A 27,733-nucleotide genomic window follows, 5' to 3' on the forward strand; every position below is an offset into this window, starting at 1 on the left:
AGACTTCTGTAATGAGGGCTGATGTTCCTTACAGCTGATACATAAAGGACAAATAACACGGGTGACTCAATTGCTTTCTGAAACCAATGGAACTGTAATTTCAGTTGCTTCTGAAGTGGCATCAGGGAGCACACTGAACTCTCCTCAGGGGAAAAGTAGAGAGCATAATCCCAAGGTTCTAGTCAGGTTTGGATTAGGCAATGTGGCTTAAGGGAAGAAGAAAAAGCTGAATTTGCTGCTCCAGATTTAAAGTCTGGGCGGGAAGCTCTATTCCAGGAGAGACTGTGGTACTCTCTAGAAGTGGTGGGGAGGATGAATTTTTTACAAGGCGGCAAAAGGATAAGGACTGTAAAAGTAAATGAAAAGAACGATTCATGGAGAGAAGAAAAGAAAAAGAAGCACAAAGCAAAGAAAACTGGGTGTTGAGAGTGGGCCGCAAAATCACTGGATTTAGGGTTAGAATTAACCAACAAGCCTATGCCACACACGCCCTGTCCTGGTGCTGGAGATATAAATAAAAAGTATGAAGAGGGATTTTAGGGACTGAGAGAGTAGAATTTCTCTATACTTAAAAGGAAAGCGAATGGAAAGGAAGACAGGAGACGGAAGAGAAAAAAGCGAGCAGGAAATTGAGAAGAAAGGTAGGAAAGTTGGAATAGCGTGACGAAGGACCTCTTCCATCCGGGCTCCCCCAGTCCCAGTCCTGCTTCCAGCCCTGGTCCTCCCTTCAGTGAGCTCTGAGACCGGCAGAGGGCAGCAGCTCAACAGGAGAAGATGCCTAGAACTGCCCAAGGGTCCCGGAGAGGGGGGTGCGGAGTGGATAGAGGGTGTGTGCACTTTTGCGGGAGTGTGGAAGAGCGAGGACAAAGTTTTCATCCCGCGCTGAAGCTTGGGGGCCTCGGGCCACCTAATATCCGGGTCTTCAGCAGCACTTGGCATTTTGGAGAACGGAGTTCCTCTTGGGTAGGAGCCCCCCACTCCATCCCTGTGCACTGTGCCCTCTTACTAGGTGTTAAGGCGTGTGGAGGCGAGAACTGGTCCCTTTCTATCCCCGGACCCACTTTGGGAGAGGCTACTGAGCTGCGTTATTGAGGCTAGGTGTGTGTGTGTGTGTGTGTGTGTGTGTGTGTGTGCGTGCGTGCGTGCGTGCGTGCGTGCGTGCGCGTGTGTGTGTCTGTCTGTGTGTCTGCCTGTGTGTGTGTCTGTCTGTGTGTCTGCCTGTCTGTGTGTGTCTGTGTCTGTGTGTCTATGTGTCTATGTCTGTGTGTATCTGTGTGTCTGTGTATCTTTGTGTGTGTCTGTGTGTGTTGCGGGGGGAGACCCCAGTATACTGAAGAAATTGGGTAATGCCCTTTCTTCTTCTCTCCTGAGAGGGAGAAAACAATTCAGCTCAGAATTCTGTCCGCTGAACCCTGACCACCACGCCTAGATTTCTCTCCGAATCCATTATCCCAAGCCCATGTTGGGGATGGACACCCCGAGCCCCGAGAGCTGGGGACGCGCAGGGAAGTTCCATGAGCCTAGGCAGTCGACTCGGGCACCGCACTCTGATTTCTCTCCACATGCTAAGGGAAAGTTGTACCCAGGTCCTGGATGGCTGCGGGCACCAAGGGGAGCGCAAACTGCGCTCTCCTCCGGACCCCCCGCGAGCTCCCGGGAAGCAGCTTGTGGAAAGAGTTCTTACAGATAGTTGTCACCCTCCCAGTCCCCCGTGTCTTCCTCCCCTCCCCCCAGTTTAGCACTTGGTTGCTAATTCACTTCTCCAAAAGTAGCCACTTCTGCTCTCTTAAGCGAAGACCTAGGTCCTGGCTTAGGGCCCCCCACCCAAGATATCTTCCCAGGTGCGCCTAGTCCCGAGGTGCTAATTCTCCTTAAAGGATGAGGGGATAAACCTCTCCACTCGGCCCGCCCCAATCCCGCCTCCCTCCCTCCCTAGTGCCTAGGACCCCCGTGTTCAGCTCCTCTTCTCCCCATCCTTTCCACCTTCTAGGCAGAATTGGGACTAGGGAGCCAGGGAAGGGCTATTTCGGAATTGGGGAGCGGTAACTGGAAGAAGTGAGGGATGCAGGGGGTGGGGGACGCCGGGAGGGGGTCAGTGGTGGTGGAGGAGGGGCGGGGTGGACTTGACCAAGCGAGTGCCCGTGACCTGTTGCGTGCTGATTGACTTGAGCCTTTCTCCCTGATCGGAGCTGAGTGGTTTATGTAAATAGAGGATTTTAATTCTATCGTCCTAGGTAGGATGGACCAGCCCCCCTTGCCTCTGCCCTCATGTCCAATAAGAAGAGACCCAGCTTGACACCTGCCTATATACAGAGCGAGAGCTAAATCTTCCACACTGATCCCCGGGACATATATATCATATATAATATATATACACACTTGCCTCTATATATGAGAGCTAGAGAAACTCCAAGGCAAGGAAAAAGAAGTGTGTGCTAGGAAACCTTAAGACCATGACTTCTAGTAAAATTGAGATGCCTGGAGAGGTGAAGGCAGACCCCACCGCCCTGATGGCATCACTGCACCTTTTACCTTCGCCTACACTCAACCTTGAGATCAAATATACCAAGGTAAGTAAAGACCATTGTCCTCTTCGACACTCGTTCCTTTCTGGAGGAGGGCTTTTTTTTTAATTGATCAGTTTGAGGTGGGGAGGGATCAATGAATGAGCTGAAGGGGGTTAGAAGTCCGCTTTAGTCTGACCTCCCCAGATCCTGCGACTGAAATCCCAAAGAAACAACTTTGCACCACAAGGACGCTCAGCAGATCCGCAGAGATCTTTGGAAAGCTCCAAACTGGCGGCGGCATGGTAGGCTCTTTCCTCAACCCTTCTCTGCTTTCTGCTGGTCTAGAGTGACCCTCATACATTTATTTCTCTTGCTCCTGATTACTCAGAGAAAGTTGTATGAACAACTTCAACTTTTCGGCCTGCAAAGGAGAGGGTCTTCTTTCCCAGTTTAACTTCTTTGCCCCATGGGACTACTTGTTTCTTCACAGTTTTAAGTGTTCCAAGCAAGGCGCTCCTTTCAGCCAGATTGTTAGAGTTTGGACGAGGTCTCTGGACTGATTTTGTCCTTGAATTAACATTGTTGCTGATTCCTCTTTCTTTTTTCTGGTAGAAATTGTGAAGACGGAAAATATTAGTGCATATTTCAAGAACTGCAAGAAAACTAATAATATTATAACATAACTGATACCTACCAGCATTTCATTTGAATTTTGCAGAAAATGACTTTTCTGATAGGAATCTTAGAAACTAAGCATTTAAGTGTATGTTAGCAGGTTCACTTTGGAGTTCAAGTTTTTTATAACCAATTTTGACATCTTGGGAGTCAAAAATCTAGAAGGGTTTTTCATTCCGAGAATAATAAAATACACTTTCTCCTTTTACTTGTCCTTAGAACTTCTTTATACTTTTCTCTCCATCGAAAATTGTTAGCTCAAAATTAAACCATATTTCCTGGGAGATTTGTAACTGGAATTTATAAAATAGAGGGAAGAAATATTATGATAGATTTCTTGTAATTGGTTTTTAAAATACTTTATCTTCTTGCTTTTGTGTATTTTACTTAAAGATTTTCTTCTAAAAAAAAGTTTCACCTTTTAATTTTTTTTAAGAGGCCAGTACTGAAAGGTGTTTTCTGGAAGCTTTTGACGGTGAAGTTCTGTTTAATATGAAAGTCAGATTTATGGTAAATAAAAGGTACTGAATTGAAGTGTTAAATTAGAAGTGTTTTCACTTGTATTGAGTTTTAGGAACTAAATAAGGATAATTCATATCATGAATGACAAATGGATTTCATCTACCTGTTGGGTTTATGGGGCTGTGACAAATCAGGAAAGAGGGGGAGAATGAAAATTTATTAATGCTTGCAGCTATTTAATCGTCTTTGCATAACAATTGTGCCAAACTTTTCTCACTTTTGCAAACAGGGAACAAGGTAGGGGGGTGGAGAAAGGAGGGAGAAAGATTTCCAGACATAAAAGCTATAATGAATATCAGGTCTCTAGCTTTCTCAATATTAAAATAACATTTTAATTTAAAATACGAATTAAGATCTAATAATTTTCAGTGGCTATGGACTAGAGAAAAATATTGATGGCTTTACTGGCACATTAAAAAAAAAAAGATCCCTCACTAGCCTTTTGGGGTCTGGCTTTACTGCTCTACTTTTGGCCACATTTGCTGTACTGCCTCCTCAGAGAGCTAAAGTTAGGACTGGAGCAGGTATCTGTCTCAGGTTTTAATTTTGAGACTCCTTGGGTTCTCTTGTTCAGCTGGACTCTCCCCCCTTCTCCCTCCTCCTCTTTCCTCTCCCCTGCCCGCTTCTGTAGGAAAGACAACTGATTTATAGCTAATTGGAGCCTTTAATGTGAAGTCTTGGCTGGAGAAGACTTTTATCTGGTATCCACTTTCCCACTTATTACAAAGAAAAACAATTAGAAATGAAAGAATGGATTGCAACCTGATTCTTTAATTTGTGGGGAGGAGGTACTTCATTTCTTGTGTGACAAACAGCTCCCATAAACACTAACACTAATCCAAAGGAAAGCACTTTCCCCCGAACTTGTAAAATCAGATATCTGTGAACATTCCCAGCAGTTTAATTCCTCAGGGTCTTTAGCCTGGACCCCTAAACTTCCAAGCAGTGGGGCAAAGCACTCCTTAAAATCCTGAGTACAAGCTATAGGGAAATTTGTTTTTTCTTCTTTCCTGATAATTTGGGATTGTAGTTCCTTGCCGCAGGGTAAAACAAGGAACAGGAAAAAATAGTCATTCCAGTGATGTCCTAAATTGTAAAAGAAAAAAATTCAATCAATTTGCAAATATTAATTTCAAAAAATGATCCAACGCAAAACAGATAATTAGGAAAATGTTCACCTTCTTAGGAACCTCTAAGATGAAGGTACACATTTAAAAGTATCACATTTTTAGGGTTCATTAGATAACATATAAAACAGGCCTTACATTTGTATTGTCTTCAGACAGTGTATGATATGAAAGGAAAAAGTCCCTTAAAGAACCATTTTGCCACCTTGAGTTGATAAGTCTCTTGTGAGTGATATTACCTATAATTTTCTGTACCCCTTGGGACTACCCCATGTCACTACATGCAAATAAATGGTTAGATAAGGATGGCTTATAAGGATAGATAGATAAGGAAGGAAATGTTAGTATGCATTTAGAGTGATTTTCATTTATCAAAAGGCACTAATTTTTCTTTCTAAAATAAAATTTTGATTCTCTCCTGTTAAGAGCCTTTTATTTAATTGTTTATCCAGGAGAGTTAAGATGACTAAGGCAATTCTCCTAGTTTAGGACAGAGCTAGGAATCTCTCTCTCTCTCTCTCTCTTTCTCTCTCTCTCTCTCTCTCTCTCTCTGTCATCCATCCATTCATCCAGCTATCTACCTACTTATCTATCTATCATCTATCATCTATCATTTATCTGTCATCTAATCTTTACCGCAACAGACATTTAAATTCCAGTTTTAGGATACTTTAGAGAGCCAAGATTCAGTGATTTTGCCCCCAAATCAAACTCATCATTACTTAGGTTGCTGCAAAGAAAATCTCTAAAGCTTTTCATTGACCTTAAGGAGGTGAAAACTAAAACCCAAATCAGATGGTGCCGCTGAAAGTTCCATAATCTGTAGTAAGAATGATGTTCAGTGGCATTACCCCTTTTTTGAGGGGGATATCTATTCTTACTTAATGTCTATTTTTAGTTCCATAATATGGTTACATAAGGTCTAAGCGTTTGGGATGATGTTGTTTGAGATGTGTGTGTGTGTGTGTGTGTGTGGGTGTGGGTGTGGGTGTGGGTGTGTGGGTGGGTGGGTGCGTGTAAACAGAGGGAGCTGCACAGAAGAGAGAAGAGTCACTAGGGAAGGAAGAAGGACCCCTGATGCCGTAGTAGTAGTAAGGAACCAGTTTGAGGGGAAAAATCATCTGTTCCCCACAGGGACATCTCAGCAGTTAGCTTGGAGTTTTACTCAACTTTAACTACAGCTTGCTAAACTCAGGATTTAGGGCAGGAAGGGACCTCAGAAATTTTCTAATAGCGCACCCTCATTTTGCAGATGAAAAAATTGTCATCTGGAGAAGATGTCACTCACCCAGCATCACATAGCTGGTACGTGGTAGAGTGGGACTTTGAACCCAGGCCTTTTGAATTCAAATCCATATTCTTTTGTACTACACTGTACTTGTTGTCACTAATAACAAAATCCTAGATTTAATTGGCTTGATTATACAGTGTTGTATGGGTAAGCATATGATGGGGCAATGGTATCCCACCGGGAGTACACATACCATCCTCTCCCCCACTTCGGAATTACCAGAAGTCTTTCAAGAGGGCATGAAAAATATTTGGTAAATAATTATATTATCCTATTTAAATATTTCAAAAGTAGTGGTATTAGATGAAAAAGATGTCATGTGCCCAATAAAGTTTTCTTTTTAAAATTAATTTCTTCATTTTATTTCATGTATGTGTATGTGTGTGTGTATGTGTGTATCTTGTAAACTCTAGAATTTATGTCCTTTTATAATGAATAGGAGGTAATGGAAAATTGACTGATAAGTAAGGGATATGGGGGCTAAAAGAAAAGATTGGGCTCTAAATGCTAAAGGCATGGGTTCTTAACTTTTTTCGTGTCATGGACCTCTTTGATAGCCTAGTGAAGCTTATGTGTGGATTGTTCTTTCAGAACAATGTTGGTTTTTAAAAAATTAATAGCAGAATGAAATGATAAGCATCAGTTCAAGAATAGCGAAAGTAAAGATCTAGGTTTTTGAGGGGGTTTTCCCCATCCAAATTCACAGCCCCTCTATAAATCTATTCATGAACCCTTCTGGAGTCTGTGAATCCCATGTTAAGCACTCCTGTTATAGGTGAACAAATACTGAATTATTGTTGATTGGTGCTTCCCTCATTAATTTGTTCCCACTAAATTGGGCAATTTCTGCCCAATTCCAGTAGGTGCCTTTTGGGAAACTTGTCCTTGTCTTCCTTATACTTTCTCTTCCATTGTGGTCATTGTTGGGAATTAATAGCTTTCCTCATTAGACTAATGACCTATATATCTCTTTTCTCCTGAGAACACATGAGTTCAGAACCTAGTTCTATCAATGTCATTTTAATTGTTCCAACATGTGTTGTTTAAGACATATATGTGATAAGTTTAATTTGCTGTTGTATTATCTAGATTAATTAGGACCTCCTGAAAAGGACTAGCAAGTCAAATTTAACAATATGTTTGTTGGTACTCTAGAAAAGTTATTTGAATTGTTGTGCATCCTTCTTAGAGATGCTGATGGAAAAATTTAAAGCCTCACAAAGTACTTAATCCTTTAAGGAAAATAAATACAGGGTATTGAGAAAAGAGTTGTTGAGTTGTGTAAATTATTTTTATTATCATCAACCTTCATAGGGACCATTGTCCATACACAGTGGAAACTTTGTTGAATTGCACTGAATTCCTGCCTCAGGTTCAGTGGGTGTACCTGACCACAGCATCCCTTGATCAGAAACCCTAAGTGGCTTCCTATGGCCTTGAGGAAAAAATGCAAGCTTCTTTATTGAACATTTTAAGACCCTTCACTATATTATATCACATCATATTGTATCATATTATGTTATGCTATGTTAAGTTGTATTATATAATATCACATCATATATCCCATATGATACATATTACATTATATTACATTATGTTACATTACATTGTATTATATCACTTGTTCCCTCATCATACTCGTGCTCTCCCATCCCCATGCATTTTTCACAGGCCATTCCCTTAGCTCAAATGTACTTTTTCCATGTTTCACCTCTTAAAATATTTCTCTTTCTATCAGGCCTAGTTCAGGTGGCACCTCCTCCATGAAGCCTTCCCTGTTTTTCCCAGCTTTACCTGGGGAAAATCTGCCCCCCTTCAGATGTTCTTATATCATCCACCACTTTGTCTGGTTTCTTCCTTCACTCTTTTGTCACATTCTACCTTGAGTCTTATGTGTTTGTATATGGTGGTCAGATCCTCCTTAAGGGAACGCCCTGGGTTGCTTTTTATCTTGTGCTAGCACAATGAGCTTCCTAAGTATTTTGTTGAACTGAATTGAAGAGGAAAGAGAATAAAGAGAAAAGTGGAAGCCTTTGGAAAAGGGAGGGAAGAGGAAGAAGAAGGAGGGAACACTTGTCCTAAGGGCTTGATCTAAGGATTCAAAGGTAAGTTAGCAGGATTCTTGCTTGGTCTTTGCTAGTAGATATCTGAGGTTACCTTTAGGACCTCCCATACAGGGTGACTGTGACAATCAAATGAAATCCTGCATGTAAAGTGCTCTGTAAACCTTTAAACCCTATATAAATGCCAACATACCAGTACGTTCAGCGTACATGAATGTAGCCCCTGGGTTTAACCTGGGACTTTGAAATGTTTAAGCTACAGGTGGAATTTTCCCCTAGACATTTTACTAGGAGTGTTACGATAAAGAGTAATTTCTTTTATTTCAGTTCAATGAATTTTATATTGAGTTATAGTGCTTGTTGAACTGCGTTAACATGGGTCAAAAAAAAAAGATACTTTGTCCACCCTTGGATGGGAAATAGAAGAAATTTTAGACATTTTACCTGTCTTTAAGAAGTATAAAATCCTAGTAGAGAAATTATGATTCAAAATGTAGTGTGGGTAAAAATTGGAGAGACTGAAGTTGGGCCTGAAAAAAAGAGTAGTAGATTGATCTTCCTCATTTGGGTCTTGGTTTCTGCATTAGTAAAATGGGGAGGTTGGGAGAGAATTTGAAACTCAAAATTTTAAAAAATGAATGTTAATTTTTTACATGTAATCAGGAACTATCTAATGAAATAAAAAACCCTCTGTTAAAAGCTCAAAATTTAGGAAGTTGGCCAAATGGCTTTATCATCTGCTCCAGGTTTGGATCTGTGATCCTATCCATGGTCAGCCTCCATATAAAAATAAAAACTTTTGAAGTTTCAGGAAGTTCTTATTTTCTGACTTTGAAATCTATCAATATGCAAAGATTATAAACTACTTTATCTATCCTAGAGTTGAAGTACTAGCATTTAGATCTTTCCTTTTTAAAAATGAGCACTTTTGTTCTTGTTTTGTGTTCAGCAATTTCACACCAACCCAATGAGGCTGGTAGGTCAGGGATTAGGGTTTTGTCTTGTTTGTAGGGAATGGGACTAGGGAAGGGGGGCTGGATTGGTTGTTTCTTCCTACCTTGGAAGCTCCCCTCACCAATCTACAACTCCTTTGCCATTTATAACATTAGGGGACTTCCTGGGACACTGCCAAGTCATGACTTATTACATGGTCATATAACCAGTATGTGTCAGAGGCAAGACTTAGGTTTGCCCACCAGTCATTGGGTCACCCACATTGCCTCTCTAGAGCTGGTATTATAATAGCCATGTGACAGATAAGGGAATTGAGACTCAGAGGTTAAGTGACTTGCTCAAGGTCACACAATGAATTACGGAACTAGAATGCATTTCTCTTGAGCCAAGACATCTAGTTTAGTAAGTTATGCTGTCATTCTGCTATGGTTATCTTCAAGACTTTATGGAACTACATTTATTAGTTTATTTCTTTAAAAAAATTACAGGTGACTTTTTTTTCTGTTAAGTCTTCAAAATAAGAGAAGGTAGGTAACTCATCTTCATGAGGTTTTAAAGTGTTCAGACACAGTCATAGGGGCATAGATTTAGAACTGGAAGGGGCATTGGGTGTCATCTTGTTCAACCCCCTCATTTTATAGTTGGGGAAACTGAGGCCCAGAGAGATGAAATGACCTGATGGGAGGAATTACACAAGTAATATCAACAATAACAAAAATAATAATATTTAATATTTATACAGTCCTTACTGTGTGCCAGACACCAGTGCTTTTATAATTATCTCATCTGATCCTCACATCAACCCTTCAAGGTAGGTGCAATTATTATCCCTATTTTATAGATGAGAGAACTGAAGCAAACAGAGGTTAAGTGACTTGCTCAAGATCACAAAGCTAATCAGTATCTGAGGTCAGATTTAAACTCAGGTCTTCCTGATTTCCAGGCCTGGCATTCTATCAACTGTAACACTGAGTTATCCCTGTAAGATAGTAAGTGTCAGCACTAGAATTTCACATTTGATCCTCTGTCTCCTAAATCTAGAGAGGCTTCTACTACTGAACCAGAGAGCTTTCTATTCTACTTAGTGGCATCAGGGATCTAGAATTCATGTGTCCTGGGTCTTGATGCCTTGTTTAGTAAACTATATATGGCCATTTGCTAATTGACAATTTCACTTGATAAATGATTCTTATTGTTCATTTCTAAAAAAAGGAAAAACAAAAGCCCAATAAGGCAAATTCTTGGTTATGTTCAAATAGATGTTAACTTGTTTCTTGACTTGTTTCTTTTCAAAACCCTAGACCTTGTGAGTTATTTTCACTGCTGTCCAGATTCTCTTGGCTTACATGATTTGGAAAGGTTACCAACCATGAAGAAATTCTAGGTAGAAAGATAATTGGAAAGGTTCACTATTATTTTCTCCCTGTGCAAGCTTGCTTTGCTCTCAATAGCTTTTCCCTAGAGCTGGGCATGGAGATTTATTGGTTTTTCTAGAATATGGTAAAAATGAATGTTTGTGACTCAACATTCTCCTTAAAAAAAAGCCAAACTTAGGGAATCCTCAGTTCTTTTTCCTTGCTTCACCTGCTGTACTTTCGGAAGTGATGGTCTACATTTTTTCCTCTGTTTCATAGAGGCAGTGGATGATAATGGAGAGAGAATTAACCTAGGAATCTGGAGTCTTGGATTCTAGCCCTACCTTAGCTATGGGCTAGCTGTACAACTTTGGTCAAGTCAGCTCTTTCAGCCTCCCTCTTCTCATCTGTAAAATGTTCAGAGTTGAACTAAATAGCTTTAAAGAAGAAGTTTTTAGAACGATTGGATAGAGAGACAAGGAAAAGGTCAATCGTTCTTATGTTACTTTCGATAACTTTGGAGATGTTTCCTTATTGAACATTCACATTATATTGAGTCAGAAAGTTTGCCTCTTTCCATCACATCGCCAGGCTGGTGTCATGGAAATAGCATTGGATTTGGAGTTAGACATCTGGGCTCAAGTCTTTTCTCTACTCCGACCTATGTGACTTCGGGGCCCCAAGTTCCTCAGCTTTCAAACAAGAGGGTTTGGGACTAGGTGAACTCCCCAAGTTTCTTCTGATTGTGTGACCATTAGTCTTCAGATAATTGAGGCAGATACATGGCATAGTAAATAGAACATCAGCCAGGGGGTCAGAAGGACCTGAGTTCAAACTGGGCGTCAAATACTTAACTAGCTGTATGATCCTGGGCAAACCACTTCAAATCTGTTTGCCTCAGTTTCCTCAATTGTAAAATAGGAATAATAATAGCACCTATCTCTCAGGGTTGGTGTGAGGATCAGATGAGATTATAATTGTAAAGCACTGAGCACAGTGCTTGGCACATAACAATTGATATACAAATGTTATTTATTATTTTTGAGTATTAACTGTTCCTGAGTTCCTGCCCTACCTTCAACACTATAACGGGACTCAGTGGAAGCATATTTAATAACTAATAGAGTAACAGGCCTGGCACATGTGCCAAGTGCCATGGGTAACATCTCCTCTCATGGGGCAGCTTCCAGGAGAGTCTGGTGGTTTGTAATGGAGGTGCTGTCCCAGAAGCAGGGTCCCCAGCCCCTCAGCAGGGGAGATGCCCTCAGAGGCTTTCCATGCATGTGCCCCTGTTACCCCAGTATGCATATATGGGGTATATTTTGAGGGTAATAGATCCTGGAGGTGGAGGGAGAACCTCATTTTTGTCTTCCCCATTCTTGCTCCTCACCCCCACCGCTATCCCTCATCAATGAGGAGCACCATGGGTAGGTTTTGATCAATTCAACGTACAATTCCATTCCTGAAAATTCTAAGAGAATTCTCTGAATTTTGGGTGTTCAGTTTCGTAGATTTAAAGCTAAATGGACCTCAGAGGCTGTTTAGTACAATCTGCTGATTTCGCAGACAAAGAAAGTGAGGGGAGAAAGGAATGACTTGCTTACTGTCACCAAGCTCTTAAGTGACAGTCTGTTCTTGAACCTATGTCTTTGGACTATAAACCTGGAGCTCTTTTCCATTGTATTACACCAAGGGTGGGGAACTTTTGGTCTCAAGGCCATGTGTGGCCCACTAGGTCCTCAAGGATGGCCTTTCAAGGTCATGTGTGGCCTCGAGGATGCAGGTTCCTCAACCCTGTTACATTTTCACAGGGCAGCTGGATGATATTGTGTACAGAGTCCTGGAGTCAAGAAGACTGACTTTCCTGAGTTCAAATCTGGCTTTAGACACTAACTGTATGACCTTGGACAAGTCACTTCACCCTGTTTGCCTCAGTTTCCTCATCTGTAAAATGAATTGGAGAAGGAAACGCAAAGAACTTCAGTATCTCTGCCAAGAAAACCCCAAATGGGGCCACAAAGAGTCAGACATGACTTTTTAAAAAATGAATAAAAAACAGCTGAACAACAGCAAGAACTCCCTTTCACAGAATCATCCTGCATTGAAGCTGCACCTCATTCAAATCTCCTTTTTATAGTAAGTAGAAGCTTAGAGAAATGGAATGACTCTTGCCCAAGGTCATACAGTAAGTGGTAAAGTCTGTTCTTGAACCCAGGTATTCCAATGACAGGTCTGGTGTTTGTTCCACTTTACCACTAAGTGACTTGCCCAAGGTCACACAGCTAGTGAGTGTCAAGTGTCTGAGATGAGATTGCCTCCTCCTGGGTCATCTCCAGTCATCCTGATGAATATCTGGTCCCTGGATCCAGATGGCTCTGGAAGAGAAGTGAGGCTGGTGACCTGCACAGCTCTCCCTCCCTCAAAACAAAGTCAAGGGCAAGTCATGTCATCATTTCTCTGATGGCAAGGTCTTCTTCGGCAACAAAGGACAAACATATTTTACCACTATACACTAGGAAAGGATTACATGAGAGCACATGCACACACTTCAATGTTTGCAAAGGGATCAATGGATTGATTGATAGATATTAGTAGTTTTATTAATAAGGCCATGGTGTCTTCTTGATTAGAATATTCTGCCAGTAAATTTGTATAATGCCATTATTGCAGGCAATTTTGCTGCTTATTGCAGTGTTTGTAAGTGAATGAAAAATACTCACTGTTACATGTCAATGCGATGCAGTATCACTGTGTTAACTGCCTGCCATGTGCAGATTGCTATGGGAAATCTAGATTGAATGCTATGGGAAGTATGAGGAGGGAAACACTTCTAAAACTTGGAGAGAGATAGAAGAGGTAACTTTTAAGTTGGTTTTTAAAGAATAGGTTAAGAGACAAATAGAATAAGTAGTGGGAGACAAGGAGGTCCTGGAGGGAAATAACATAAAAAAGGCCAGAATCCTACAGTGTCACAAGGATATGGAGGTCATTGAATGTCAGAAAGAGAAGAGTGACCTTTTTTTGGAAAGCAGTAGGGAGCCACTGAAGATTTTTGAGCAGAAGAGCTACATAGCCAAATATATGCCAAAGAAAGATGACTTGGGTAGCTGTATGAAGCCAGACGGCACAGCAGATAAAATGCCAGATCTAGAGTCAGGAAGACTTCTGGAGTTCAAATATGACCTCAGACACTAGTCATGTGACCCTGCACAAGTCATTTAACCCTGTTGGCCTCAGTTTCTTCATCTGTAAAATGAATTGGAGAAGAAAATGGCAAACCACTCCAGTATGTTTGCCAAGAAAATCCTAAATGGGGTCATGAAGAGTCAAACGTGACTGAAAAAGGACTAAATACCATGAAGGACAAACTGGAGATGATGGAGTATTATAGATATTTTTAGTAGAAAAAGCACACTAGTGAAAAAGGCCAGACTTCCTACAACTGTAGAAAAGTGATAGTTTTTAAAACATCATGGGAACTTTGAAGTAACTTTGGTTATAGTTTGTACTAATAGGACTATTATTTTCACTAGCACAATAAATTTTTGCTAAATGAACCAACATTTGTCTAATTAGTTTCCTCTTAATTAGCTTTCATCAGTCACAGTTACTTTTGGAGTGAAGTATGTTGATTGATCTAGTTTGTTATAAATCTTGAGGACTTGGTTTTGGAAGGATTGTAGAGGTCGTCTAGTCCACGGGACTCATTTTACAAATGAGGAAACTGAGGCTGAGTGAGGAAATGAATTCCCAGAAAATCACAGAAGTAGAACAACCAGGATGCAAGCAGGGTTGTATTTTTGTCTATGTATCCCCAGCACCATGCTGTGAAAATTCTAAGTTCTTAATAAATAACTGAATAGAACCGGCCTTAGTTCCCTGACTCTAAACCCAGTGTGCCTTCCACTAGAGGTCCCTGATAAGTGCTATTTAATAGACTCAGATTTGAGTCCCCATCAGTTGTGGCCTCAGGCAAGTTATCTTTTCTTCTCTGAGTAACAGTTTCAGAAAGGTTATAGATAGAAAGCTGAAACGGTCGGACCTCTCCATTTTACAGATGAGGAAACTGAAACCTATAGAAAAGGGTTAGTTTCTTGTTCCAGATTACACAGGTGGTAAGTGGTCCTAATTCCTCTTACCTCTAAACAAGGACTCTTTCCTCTGTGCCTTGCTCCTTCAACTGTAAAAGTGAGGATAATTGTATCTGCACTATATACCTTCAGGGATGTTATGAGGCATTGGAAACCTTCAAGTGATATCCAAATGTGAGTTATTACAATTACTGACCTTGGCTATTATTATTTAAAGTAGCAATTTTGCATGTGGCATCATAGGACCAGAAATTTGGACCTGAAAGGGAACTTAAAGGTTAACAAATCCAACTCAACTTATTTAAAGATGAGGAAAAGTTTGAGTGACTTGTCCATAATAGAATAGCTAGTAAATGCCTGAGGAAGGATTTGAACTCAGGTCTTCCTGAATCTAAGCCCAGGATTATATCCATTTGCAATACCACTTTGCCATCTGTCCAATTTTACTTAGAAATTGGGAAGCTGTTGAAGCTGGTACATTTTGCACAAACTCTTTTCTCTTCATCTTTCCCTCACATTTCCTTCTGTCTATAATTCTTTCCAGTATATAATTAGACTTCTACGAGAAATATGGTTTCCAAAATAGACACTACTGTAGAATTACATAATAGAGGCAAGCAGGTTCCTGCCTGTTTTCTGAGTGGGCCTCTTACTCAGCTTTCCTATGAAATCTACCATCTTTTTTGTCCTTCAGTGGAAACGGCTGTGTCAAAGAAATGACTGAATGGGATAAGAATGACCTGAATTTCTTGGCTATATCAAACCTTTAATATCTTTTCAATTGCTTGTGGGAGATGGCGTTGGTATGTAAAAATTACCGTTTTCCTGGAGGGAAATTCACAATGGACTCTCTCTTTTTCTAATGAATCTGCCAGAAGTTGTGCTTTCTCTAGAAATCTGACCTCATATTCTCCAGATTTTTCTTCCCTTATACCCTCAGAAAGAACATATTGCTCCATCTCTTTGTCCTTTTTTTCTTCTCCAATACAAACATTTTCTCTCTTTTCCTCACTTTTCTCCCTCTTCCATCTCCCTCTGCCTCAATGCATCTCTATTAAGACGATCCTCTGACATCACATTTCTAGGTTAGAGGAAGTCTTTACCTGTTTTCACAGAGCAGGCTGAGCCTGGGAACCTTTGTGGTCATCAGCTCTTCCAGCTGTTTGTCTAAAACGCTCTTTAGGGAGGCTAAAAGCAATGAACCTGGAATAACCACATTTGACTTCAGGGAGCCCTCTTGAGAATTTAGTAATTACTTAATGGATTGAATTGGCGACATATACTATTCCAGATAACAGCTTGGGTTACATTAAATTAACCTTCACAAATGGGTATTTATTGGTGTACTCTTAAAAGACTACATGTGTTGGCCATAATTGCTCTTCCATGCTTCTCCGTGCTGATGGGTATTTGCACTGTCTGAGTGAAAAATTTCTCAGATTAAAGCCTGGGTGGTAGTTTGAGCCATTTAGTGGTGTGTGCCATTGTGTGAAGCACATTGAGCATAAATCCTGTCTTGTAAACAGCAGGGAGACTAAGGAGATTTGCCCACATTCTGGTGTCATTACTTGGAGTTCCAACAGAGAAAAAGAGGAAACCACTGGAGAGCGAAGCATAAGATACAAAGAGAGGATGAGTATGAGAATTCTAGGATCTCCTATTGAGGAGCAATCAGTGTTGGGGATAGGCCTGTATATATCCTTTGTGGATTTACACTGTTTGTTTGACCAAAAAAAGGTGGGGGGAGGAGAAACAAGTGTTAGGCTTTTAATAAATACTTGTGGATTTAACTGGCTTGCTCAAGAGACGTAGGAAGAGCTTATACATGCCTTTAGTAAGTAGAATAAGGGATAACTTTTAAAAAATTAGTGGAGGCACTCATGATAATGGTGGTGTTTTGTTTGAGTCCAAATTTCTTAGTCCCTTATCCTACTTTTATGGAGACCTTTAATTTTTTCCTCCAGAACATTCCTTGTTGTATATCCAAATACTCAAAAGACTTTTCCTGATTTTGCTAAATGTGACTTTGTTTTCCAGAGGTTTTAATGAATAATACAACTACAAAGGGTTAATTTTTTGGAATATACTATTTATAGAGTCAGAACCAGCTTTGGAAATAAGAGAAGATGTAATCTCAAGGATAAAGTATTTTGGAAGCAAATTATTATTGCATTCCTCCACCCTCAAAGGGCTGTAAGATTAAGGATCCACCCTTATTTTCTGTATTTATCTAAACCTTGTGGCTCCTCGAGTCTAGAACACTGTTCTTCAGGAAGTAAGGAGGTGTTTAGGACATACATTTCAAATGAATTATTTTCCTTAACTAAATTGTATCTGTTTGTTGTCCAGTCCCTTCAGAGAAATAGGGATAGGAAGATCTGGTTCTAGTCTCAGCTCTACCAAACCAGCTGTATACTTTTGGACAAAGCATTTCTGCGTCGGGCTGTCCGGTTCTCATCTATCAAATGAAAGGAGAAAGGGTTAGACTATATGATCTATGTAGTCTCTTCTTGTTTTCAAATCCTGTGTTCCCCCTTATCCCTTTCCAACCAGAAAGTGTGATGATTTAGAATCTGAAGAAAGCAGGGAGGGGGATATCTCACATATCATGTTGAATTCTTTCTTGTCACCAGATTTCTATAATTAAAGAAACTTTATTAAAAATATATTCTCCAAGGGTTTCCATATTTTCATCAAGAAACCTTGAGTCAGTATCCTGGGCAGACATTCCTGTCTTGTCAGGGAAGTCATCAGTGACAATCTCCCAGTGTAGATCAGATGAAGATATCCTGTTACTTGAAACCAATTGGGAACATATGATTTTCAACTATGCCACAAATTATAGACAAATACTAGATATATTTATTGTTTCCACCAATAACATGTAAGCTCCCAAGAGAATATCGCAATGCTGAGCACATAGTAGGGCTACTAGATGGCACAGTGGAAAGGGCACTGGACCTGGTGTCAGAAAGATCTAAGTTTAAATCCTGCCTCAGAAACGTCTTAGCTATGTGATCCTAGAAAGAACATTTATTGTTTCTTGCCTCTGTTTTCAAATATGTAAAATGGGAATAATAATTGCTGAGTTGTTGAGTCATTTTTCAGTTGTGTCCAACCCTTCATCACCTCATTTGGGATTTTCCTGGCAAAAAAAAATACTGAAATGGTTTGCCATTTTCTTCTCTAGCTCATTTTACAGATGAGGAAAGAGAAGACGGGGTAAAGTGACTTGGCCAGGGTCACACAGCCAATAAATGTTTGAAGCCAGATTTGAACTCAGGAGGATGAGTCTTCCTGACCCCAGGCTTGGCACTCTATCCACTGTGCTACCTGGGCATAATAATAGCACATACCTATCAAGTCTGTTGTCAGGATAAAAAAAGACTATTTGTAAAGCTGTGTAAATGCTAAATACATGCTAGCTGTTATTATTAACTACATAACAAATGTTTCTTGAAGGATTAATAGGGGCTTAACAAATACTTAATTGATTAATAGCTCTCTTACATGGGTAAAATGTTATAACCCTCTATATATAGTATAAGATTAGTTTTTTACATTTGCAAAATTGCCCTGAAATTTGAGTGCATCAATGATCAAATGTATCTTCCATAATGAAAATAACTCACATTTATATAGCATTTATCACAAAGTGTTTTCCATATATTTTCTCATTTGAGAATGCTGCTCCTTAACTTTCTAAGACTGATTTCAACTGTATAAAAGTTTTATTGTACAGTAAAATTTTGCATCTTTTCTAAAGATCCAGAACTAATGATAGTGTATTTTGGAGGTTGGAGATGAATGAACTAAGAAGCTGAGAAAATTCCACTTTAAATCTACATTTGATAGAGAGAGTTAGTGGGAAGGAAAGATTTGCTAACACTTTGCCCTAGACTAAGCTTATGAATACTTTAATGGGCTAGAGAAACTCTTTGGTGACTGAACCTTCCAGAAGCTTAAGACTGCGCATTTGCTCCAGTCTAATATAGGTTTTAGCACTTTGCAGGTCAGCGCCACTGCTATTTGTCTCTGACCTAAGAGATCTGGAGTTCTTCACATCAAAACCACATCTTGCTGAGCAGAGATCAAAAGTAGGAAGGTAAGGATTCTACCAGTGATTTATCATGCCAGAGAGGGTGATCAGGCCATATGGGGCCACTGCAAATGAAGCTGACATTCCAGCAGTTTCTCATATAGGCTTCTCATGTAGTTATAACCAGACTTTTCTCATAGAAGAATCCTAGTAGCAGTTCCTGTTTCATAGCAGGACTTCCAATAACAGAAGGTTTATACCAGTAAGATAAAAAGGAAAGAAAAAAAGAATCTAACACTCCATTTGACTTGGGACTTGACAAAATATCTGAAGGTCACTTTACTTCTGTTAATTCAATTTCTAATTCTTCCTTTTCCCTGTTTGTTGAGAAGGTTTAGGTATTTTCAGTTTACTGAGTGCTTTAAGACCCTTCCTAAATCTGGGGTATTACCACTGAGTTACAAGACTGAATTCACTAGTCACATATAATTAGACTCATTATTTAATTAAATTTGGGAAAGCTGCAATTGAAGGGTTTTATTACAACAGTAATTCCAGTTGAGGAAAAATGTCTTCATTTTGCTAATAAAAATACTAAATGTTCTTATAACTTTAAAAGTAGATCAATTGACTACTATTTATTGCACACCTACCATATTCCAAGCACTCTGCTAGATGCTGAGGATAGAAAGATGACAAGGGAAAGTATTTTCCTTTTTAAGTATAGATAAAGAGGATGGACTTTAAGTCAAGTGTCTGGTATTGTCTGGTAATTGATTTTCTAACTAACAAAGTAAAACCCAACCTATTCACATACTATGGATTTTAGTAATCCCTCATTATTTCCTAGCTTCTTGAGAGCATCATTGACTCACTCTACTTATGGTTCAGTTTGTATCACATTTACAGTCACCAGACAAATGTTCAGCCCCCTGTGGAGAAAACATGTATTTTTTTATTTCAAAGGCGAAGTTAGTGACTGCCTTGATCATATACCATGCACTCTGGTGTTTCTGACTGATTTTCTTTGTATAAGAAATGAGAAGTAATTCTAAAGTATAAATGAATGATCAGGACATTATTTCCTAATTTAACTCAAGATCTGAGGCTAAAATTTGCTTGTGCATTGTTTTTAAGATCCTGCAATGATAAGATCTGTAAGGATCTCACAGTTTTACCCGAGTTCCATTTTCTAGATGATCAAACAAGCATAGAAAGTTTGAGGGATTTGCCCAGTGTCACACAGAGAGCTGAAAGGTCAAGATGCATATTCTGGTCTTCCGACCCCAAATTCTGTTCTCTTTCCTTGGATATTAGAACTCTCTCCACAGGTAAAAAGGAGTCTTGCTTAGACATAGGGATTCTTCACCAGAACCTGTAAATTTGCTTTTTAAAATATTTTGACAAATGTCTTTCAATATAATTGCTTTCCATTGTGACCTTATGCATTTTGTGCTTTCTGAGAAGGGGTCCATAAGACTTCATCAGCTTGCCAAAGGGATCCATGACACACAAAAGTGGTTAAGAACCTCTGGTGTAATGGTTAGAGCTGGGGTTTAGCACCAAAATCAATTGTCTTGTCCTTTAGTTAGCGTCCAGGTCTAACCAGCTAGTCATTTAAATTCTTGTTGCCTCAGTTTCTTTGTCTGTAATATGGGAATCATTATGTAAACTGGTAGAAGTCTTAAAGTCATTATCTTTAGGGGTCACACTTAATGAATTTAAGTACACTAAGTGTGATGGATTCTAGTTTTCCCTATGAGATACATGACCTATTTTTCAAATCTTATCCTTGACAAATACATAAAAGAGATTTTAATTAAAAAAGGAATTAGTTACTTAATAGAAATGAAAGCCAGAGGATCCTTTAAACTCATTGAGCCTCCGTAGTAAGGAATACAGCTGCTCGTAACCATGCCAAGAAATGCAACAGAAAGATTGGGTCTTGGCCCAGCCTTGCTGGTGAAGTAAGCAGGGCTACAGGTCCATTGTAAAGACTGCCCTAATCTATTAAAGGAATTGCCCAAACCTCCTAATTTGAAATCATACAAACAAAAACATTGAGATAAGCTGGTTGCTTTTCAAATGGGGACCCCTGTGGCTTAGAAAATAAACACCTCTAGTCTCCCCGCCCCCCCCCCCCCCACTAGCCTTTCTGATGCCTCTCCATTTGCAAATGAATAGACTCAGCTCCTAGAAAGACCCAGGACTAATTAAAGCCAGAGAAGATAGGCAAAGGAACATTTGTTTCAGAGCAGAAGACAAAAAGAAATCGTGTTAAATTCCACTTTCTCAAAAGACTGACTGGAGGGAGTCACAACCCTTTCCCTGGATTTTTTTCTCTTTCTAAAAGCAGTTGGATTTTCCACATACCACTCTCTTTCAGTCTGATAGTCTAATGGGATGTTTGAACAAGGTTTAGCTGCAGTTACTTCCGTATTAGAGCCAGAACTGTTTCCCCAAACTGTGACCTAGAAACCCTTAGTAGCCTGGTTCATATTTTAGGTTGCCTTCACTGTCTTCATCAACTACTTCTACTCCCTTTCAAAAGTATTGTTCTGTGTTCAGTCAGTCAGTTAGACAGTCGATGAGCATTTAGAGCACTTGCTGTGTGCCAGGCATTGTGTGAGCTAAGTGTTAAAGATACAAAAGCTAAAACGTAGCCCCTGACTTCAAGGAACTTACTTACATTCTGCTGAGGGTCACAATATGTAAATAACTAGGTACATACAAGAGATGTAAAGGATAAGGTGGTCAAGCAATACGTATTCTCACTTTTGTCCTATCCCAAAATGTAGCACAATAGTAGTCTATTATATTCATTTATCGCTCTTTGTTTAGTTATTTCCTAATCAATGGCCATCTATTTTGTGTCCACTTCTTTGCTCCTACCAAAAATGGAACCACCTTTTGGTTGTGGTCAATGACTTTCTTAGGGTATAGGGCCTGGTAGCAGAATCTCTGGGTCAAACGGTACTTTAGCTTCATTTTTATTCACTCAGCAAACTTTTATTATTAAGTGCCTGTTATGCGTAAGACACTCTGCTGGGTATTAGGGATACTCAGGAATACAATCCTTATGTGTATAGAGGATTACATAGAAGTAGCAAAGACCATAAGTTCTTTGAAACAAAATACTATATTTTTCTAATTTTTTTTTAGTCTTTACTGGTACCTAACATGAGACTTTCTCCACAGAAGGTACTTTATAAATATTTGTTGAACTGAATTTCATGGAACATATAGGAGATAGTTTTTATTACCTTTAACAAAAACCCATATTATCATTAGAGAAATATAATTAATAATATTAGAATAATAACATTTAGAGTTCAATTGGTGCCTTGAAATTCAACCCCCTCATTTTACAGATGAGAACATTGAGGTCTAGAATGGGTAATAGGTGACTGAGGTTTTCCAAACCCTAATCCAGTTCTCTACCATGAATTGTAAGCTTCCAAATGAAATGCAATTTTGTGCTGTCTCACCCTCAGGAGCATAATAAAATTCTTCTCTTGTTCCTGTTTGGGAAAAAAGGGCATTCCCCTTTAGTGGGAAAACCAGTGAAGTCATTAGAGCAATTATATATAGGATAGTTTAACTTATTACTAGGACCATGGCCATCTTCTTTGGTAACTCTATTCCTTTCTTTGATTTAAAAAGAGTTAATTTTCAACACAACTAAATCATATTGGCTTCTGGTTTGCCATCTGGTCATCTCCTAAGGATCACAAGGCAATTTGGGTGCAAATTTGACAATATTTGGCTTTTCTGAGCATGATCCACTGCAGGCCTTCATGTAGATCCTTTAAAAGATTTTCCACTTTAAAAACACATTTTATTATTGAAATAATATTTGGCAAATTCATGTCAAAGATTCAGTAAAGATGGAAAATCATCAATACCCAGCCTTTATTAATAAAAATGTCACATGTTCCTTACTCTTGCCTTAGGAAAAGTGATCCAGATATTATTTCCTCGTACTGGTAGGCTTTTATGAAGTTGAAAGTTTGCATATGCCAGTCAGTTGGTTCAAAGTAAGCCCACTTTTAGTCGTTCTTCAAAATGTATTAAACTATCCACTTCATACTGTAGGCCTTTCCCTGTGGAGACCAGGAGATCCTCCTCCATTAAGGTTTGGGAATCATGGAATCATGGAGCTAGAGTGGGAAGGGCCCTCAGGGGACATTTGGTCCAACCTCCCCTTTTACAGAGAAGGAAACTGAGACCCAGAGAGTTTCTATGACTTCCTCAAGGACACCCAGCTAGGAAGTAGCCTAAGTGGAAACTGGCAAAATAACTCCCTCAGTCTCATTAAGTTAGCATAATCATTAGGGCTCTTGAGAACATTCCAGAGGAAAGGAAATTAAGTTCCTGAGATAGGAAAGGATATGACATTTCCTGAGCAGGCCCAGGTGCCCAGAATCTGGGACATTATGAAATATTTACAAAAGGAAATTACGCTGCCAGATTTTTCAGATGCCTCTGTAGAGTGTCCCCAGCAAAGTGCCATTACATGTTTCTTCATCCCTTTAGCCAGGAGAAGATGCTCAGAGCCAAACAGCTGTGACTGCTTCGTAAAAAAGACGTTAGCATTTGATGCCCTCCCTCGTCCTTCCCCTCTCCTTCCTTTCTTTCCCAACCCAAGATTTTAAAGTGAAAGCGACATATAAAAAAGGGATCATGTCCATAGAACGAAACTATAACCAGCTACTAAATCAGCTGTTTAGAAATGACCATCCATTTCTCCCTTCACCCAGAACCAGTCCTCCTGTGGGAAGCCATTATGATTTGGATAGATTTTAAAATCCTCTTCCTGGACTAGAAATATGTTTCTGGTGTCACAAGACCACAAAACCATTCTTTATTAAGTCCTAGGGAAAAAATTCCATCTCTAAGGATTGCAACAGCCTGGCTGCTGTCTGTCCTCTGGCAGAATTCTTGCTTCTGCACCTGGGGAGGCTACAAAAATGTCCAAGGGACTCCATCACTAAGCAATATCACATTAGAAATGTAAATCACCAACGTTTCACTAACACATCATGGCTTCAAGAAAGGAAATGAAAAGTTCCATTGTTGTCACCTGCATTGATTGCTCTATAGAAAGAAAATGACTGGCTGAATTCCTCCTGCTGCATAGCTTGGGATGGGGGTGGAGGCGGGGAGGAGGGAGACAATGAGAAGTAGATTCACTGAGCATTAGTCATGTTTTCTGGTGAACCCCCAAGTCAGGACTATTCTCTTGGTCCAAGTTTAATCTCTGGGTGAAGAAGGGCAAGAATTCTAATTATGGGAAAAGCCTGGATTGAAAACTAGGAGGACATGAATTCTAGCCTTGGTTCTCCTGCTAACTAATATGTAATCAGAGACTAGTCTCTGGACTATAGTTATCTCTAAAGATAGACTACAGACCATCTCTAGGGTCCCTTCCAACTCCATGTCAAACTAAAACAACCCTCTTTTTATTTGGATCAAGTAAAAAGATATTCATTCAATAATGTGTTTTAAAATACTGCTTTAATAGTTCTTGGCTGTTAAATTTGGTCTTGGCTTACAACATGCTGCCACAACAGGAAACTAAAAACAGTTGTTAGGATGTGTGTGTGTGTGTGTGTGTGTGTGTGTGTTTGTATGTGCGTGAGGGTGGGGGAGGTGGCCAGCTGTTTCTGGTGATGACCTGAATATATAGATTTTAAAATATTTGTGGTTGGGGTCACCATTTTTCCACCTGGTTTTTCTTCATGTTGAGTTAGCTCTTTCTATGCAATTCCATAAACATTTTTGAGCACCTACTAAGTGCAAGACACACTAGGGAAACGCGGACCAGAATGAAAGATTCCTACTTACCCTAAAGGCATGTGCATTTTAGTGGGGTATGCGTGTGTGAGTGTGTGTGTGTGTGTGTGTGTGTGTGTGTGTGTGTGTGTGTGTGTGTAATATGAGGTATCCACAGGGTGACAATTTGGATAGAGTGTTGGCCTCAAGGTAGGAAAACGTGGGTTCAAGTCCTGTCCCTGATACTTCTACCTGTGTGACCTTGCACAGGTTATCTAAACTTTTGGTGCTCTGGATAGCTCTCTAAGATCAGAAACTGCAGAGAAGGTGCTGACCTGCATTGGTAGAAGAAGATTATTCCCTGGGAGTTTTTAGTGATTTGTTTAAGTAAACATAGGAGAAAAGGCTAGAAAGTCCACTTCTGAGGTGGTTCCAAATGCCCTCTCTGCCATGATAAATCATTGGCTGAATCCTTACTTTCCTACAGATATATTTTATATTGGCTCACTTGCCAAGGTGTATTCCCCCAATAAAGTTCTTCAGGGAAGGGAGGACTATTTCATATTTATCTGTGGATTCCCAGTGCCTTGTACTAACCAAGTAATTTCATAGGGGAAGGAATGCTAATGACTATAATAATCAGGAAAAGTTTCATGCAGAAGATGGTCCTTGAGTTGTGATTTGAAGGAGCAGAGATGAGGAGAGAGTATTTTTCAGGCATGTAGGACCATTTATGCAAAGGCCTAGAGGTGGGAGATCAAACCTTGTGTTTGGGGAATACCTATTTGGCAGGTTTAACTGGAATGGTGAATGTATATATAATGGAAATACTGTGCAGAACATTCTAGTGAATGTGAAACACTTGGAAAGAGGCTGGGCACTTCTGGATTCAGAATATATTCTATGGCAGTCATCAATCATGGCTAGAAGGAAAAAATACTCTCTTGTATCAGTTGTGACAATGTGACAACCTCAAAGCATTGGTATTATATTGACATCAGATTTTTGAGCAGCCATTGATGATAGGATAGAGGAGGAAGTCCTTTAAGTGATTCCTTGATATTTAGAACAAAATTTGTTTCTCAGGAAGATGTTCCTCCCAAATAGACCAACTTCTTTATATGGATTCTTCAAAACTGCATAAAGTTACACAATTGTTGATAGTCAGATGAAGGAAATATTGTTCTAGTTTCTTCCATCAGCCCACAGATCGCTGAAGTATTTAATGAATAGAATTGGATTAGTATTTTCTTAAGCAACTGGGGCAGCTCAGTTGCATAGTGGATGGAGTGCTGGCCCTGGACTCAGGAAGACCTGAGTTCAAATGCTGCCTCAGGCAGTTACTAGCTGTGTGAACCTGGGCAAGTCACTTAACCCTGTTTGCCTCGATTTCACTTAGAAAAAGAGCTGGTGAAAGAAATGGAAAACTACTCCAGAGTCTTTGCCAAGAAAACCCCAAAAGGGGACAATGAAGAGTAAGAAAAAAACAAGAAAGCATCTTCTTAAGTAACCGTGTACAAACTATTTGGCCAAGCGTCCATGGTCTTCAGGAGTTTACAATTTAGTGTGGAAATAAGCATATAAACGGGTAACTTGAAATAAAGTATGATAAGTATCATATAATAATAGCAGGTATTTATATAATGCTCTAAGGTTTGCAAAGTGCTTTACAAATATAACCTCATTTTGTCTTTACAACAACATTTGGAGACAGATATCATTATTGTCACCATTTTATTTTTGTTATTTTTTTTATCATTAGTCAATTTGATTCATTTTTATTAGATGGGAAAATCAAATTACCAACATGAAAAATAAAAAAGGCAAATTGACAACCGCAAAAGAAGAAATAAAAGAAATTATTAGAAACTATACCATCTGGTTATATGCCAACATTTTTGAAAAAAAAAATCAAATGGATGAATATTTTAGAAACAGATTTTAAATACCACAATCACAAACTAAAATTAACTGCAGGGAGAGGAAGGAGAAGAGAAAACTTTGCATTAAAAATCTCTGGTTTCTAAGATACACATAAAATTTTGTTATCACCATTTTAAAGGTGAAGAAACTAAAGCAGACTTGCCCAGGATCTCACAAATAGTAAGAGTCTGAGGCTAGATTAGAACTCAAGTCTTCCTGACTCCAGATCCAGTGCTCTCTCCACTCCAACTAGTTTCCATACATAAGAGAGATAAGAAGCGGTCCTAGAGTAAAGGAATTCTTTCTCATTTTTTTTTCTGCTTTAATTCCCAATCCAAAACATTCGAGAATGTTTTTGGAAGAAACTGACAGTGCTCAAAGCCTTTAGACCAATGAAATAATGCTTTTGTAAGAGACATTGGACCAGAGATCAGAGAGTTAAAGCTTGAGGGGACCTCAGAGGCCATACAATGGAACCCATTCTTTTTAAAGATAAGGAAACTGAGGCCCAGAGAGGTAAAGTGATTTCTGCAATATGTATCAGGGGCAGAATTTGATCCCAGGTCCTTCGTATACAGTCAATGCTATTTTTCTGCAGCGATCAGTATCAGACTTATCTTGGAGGAAGCTTATTTACCTTAACTTTAATCTGTTTTTTAAAAAGTGATAATTCTTCTCTGAAGGAAGAGAAAGTAAGCCTGGATATTGTTGTCATTGCTGTATTTTTCAGTCATGTCTGACTCTTTGTGACCCCGTTTGGGGGTGTTTCTTGGCAAAGATACTGGAATGGTTTACCATTTCCTTCTCCAGTTCATTTTACAGATGAGGAAACTGAGGCAAGCAGGGTTAAGTGATTTGCCCAGGGTCACACAGCTGGTAAATGTCTGAGGTAGGATTTTGAACTCAGTAAGATGAGTCTTCTTGACTCCAGGCCAGGTAGCTCTATTCACTGAGCCACCTAGCTGCCCTATTAAAAGGACAACATCTTGGGATACAAACATGGGTACCCTCTTGCATTCCTCTTGTATGACTGTAGTCTCCTCAAAGTCTGGGGATCCAAATACCTTCTGTTTCTGATTGGTTTGAAATGCCAGCCCCTCCTAAATTGTAAGGAGAAATAGCTTTCATTTTTCTTTAAAATAGTTCATACCCAAAACTTACAAAGTAGGCAGGTAGCTGCATGAAGGACTGCAGTCAAATTTACACACAATATACATGTTATTATAACATTTTTCTCTTGCCTGATTATGGACTCAGTTTCTGATACTTGCTTACAACTCTCCACCCTCCAAAACCATTAATACTACACTCTTGTGCATTTGCTCCAATAGATCAACTCCATAGCAATCTGACCAGCAGTAATACTGGTCATAGCAGTTTGACCAGTTGTCAAACCCACATCCTAAAGTTT

General features: G+C 39.5%; 1 protein-coding gene across 3 annotated transcripts in view; it reads left to right on the forward strand.

Annotated features, from left to right (window-relative positions):
- Positions 1–816: 816 nt before the first annotated feature.
- ALDH1A2 (aldehyde dehydrogenase 1 family member A2) overlaps positions 817–27,733 on the forward strand; it is a 119,601-nt gene continuing 92,684 nt past the window's right edge. Inside the window, exons 1-2 of one of the 3 annotated variants that reach the window (XM_072615706.1) lie at positions 817–963; positions 2,235–2,570. In XM_072615706.1, coding sequence (XP_072471807.1) covers positions 2,454–2,570 — 117 coding nt within the window. In that variant the 5' untranslated portion in view covers positions 817–963; positions 2,235–2,453. Of the gene's footprint in view, positions 964–2,146; positions 2,571–2,639; positions 2,810–27,733 lie in introns of those variants that run through there. The other 2 variants (XM_072615707.1, XM_072615710.1) reach the window with 2 other exon arrangements.

This window comes from Notamacropus eugenii, chromosome 1 (assembly GCF_028372415.1).
Source record: "Notamacropus eugenii isolate mMacEug1 chromosome 1, mMacEug1.pri_v2, whole genome shotgun sequence".
In the NCBI taxonomy this organism is placed as follows: domain Eukaryota; kingdom Metazoa; phylum Chordata; class Mammalia; order Diprotodontia; family Macropodidae; genus Notamacropus; species Notamacropus eugenii.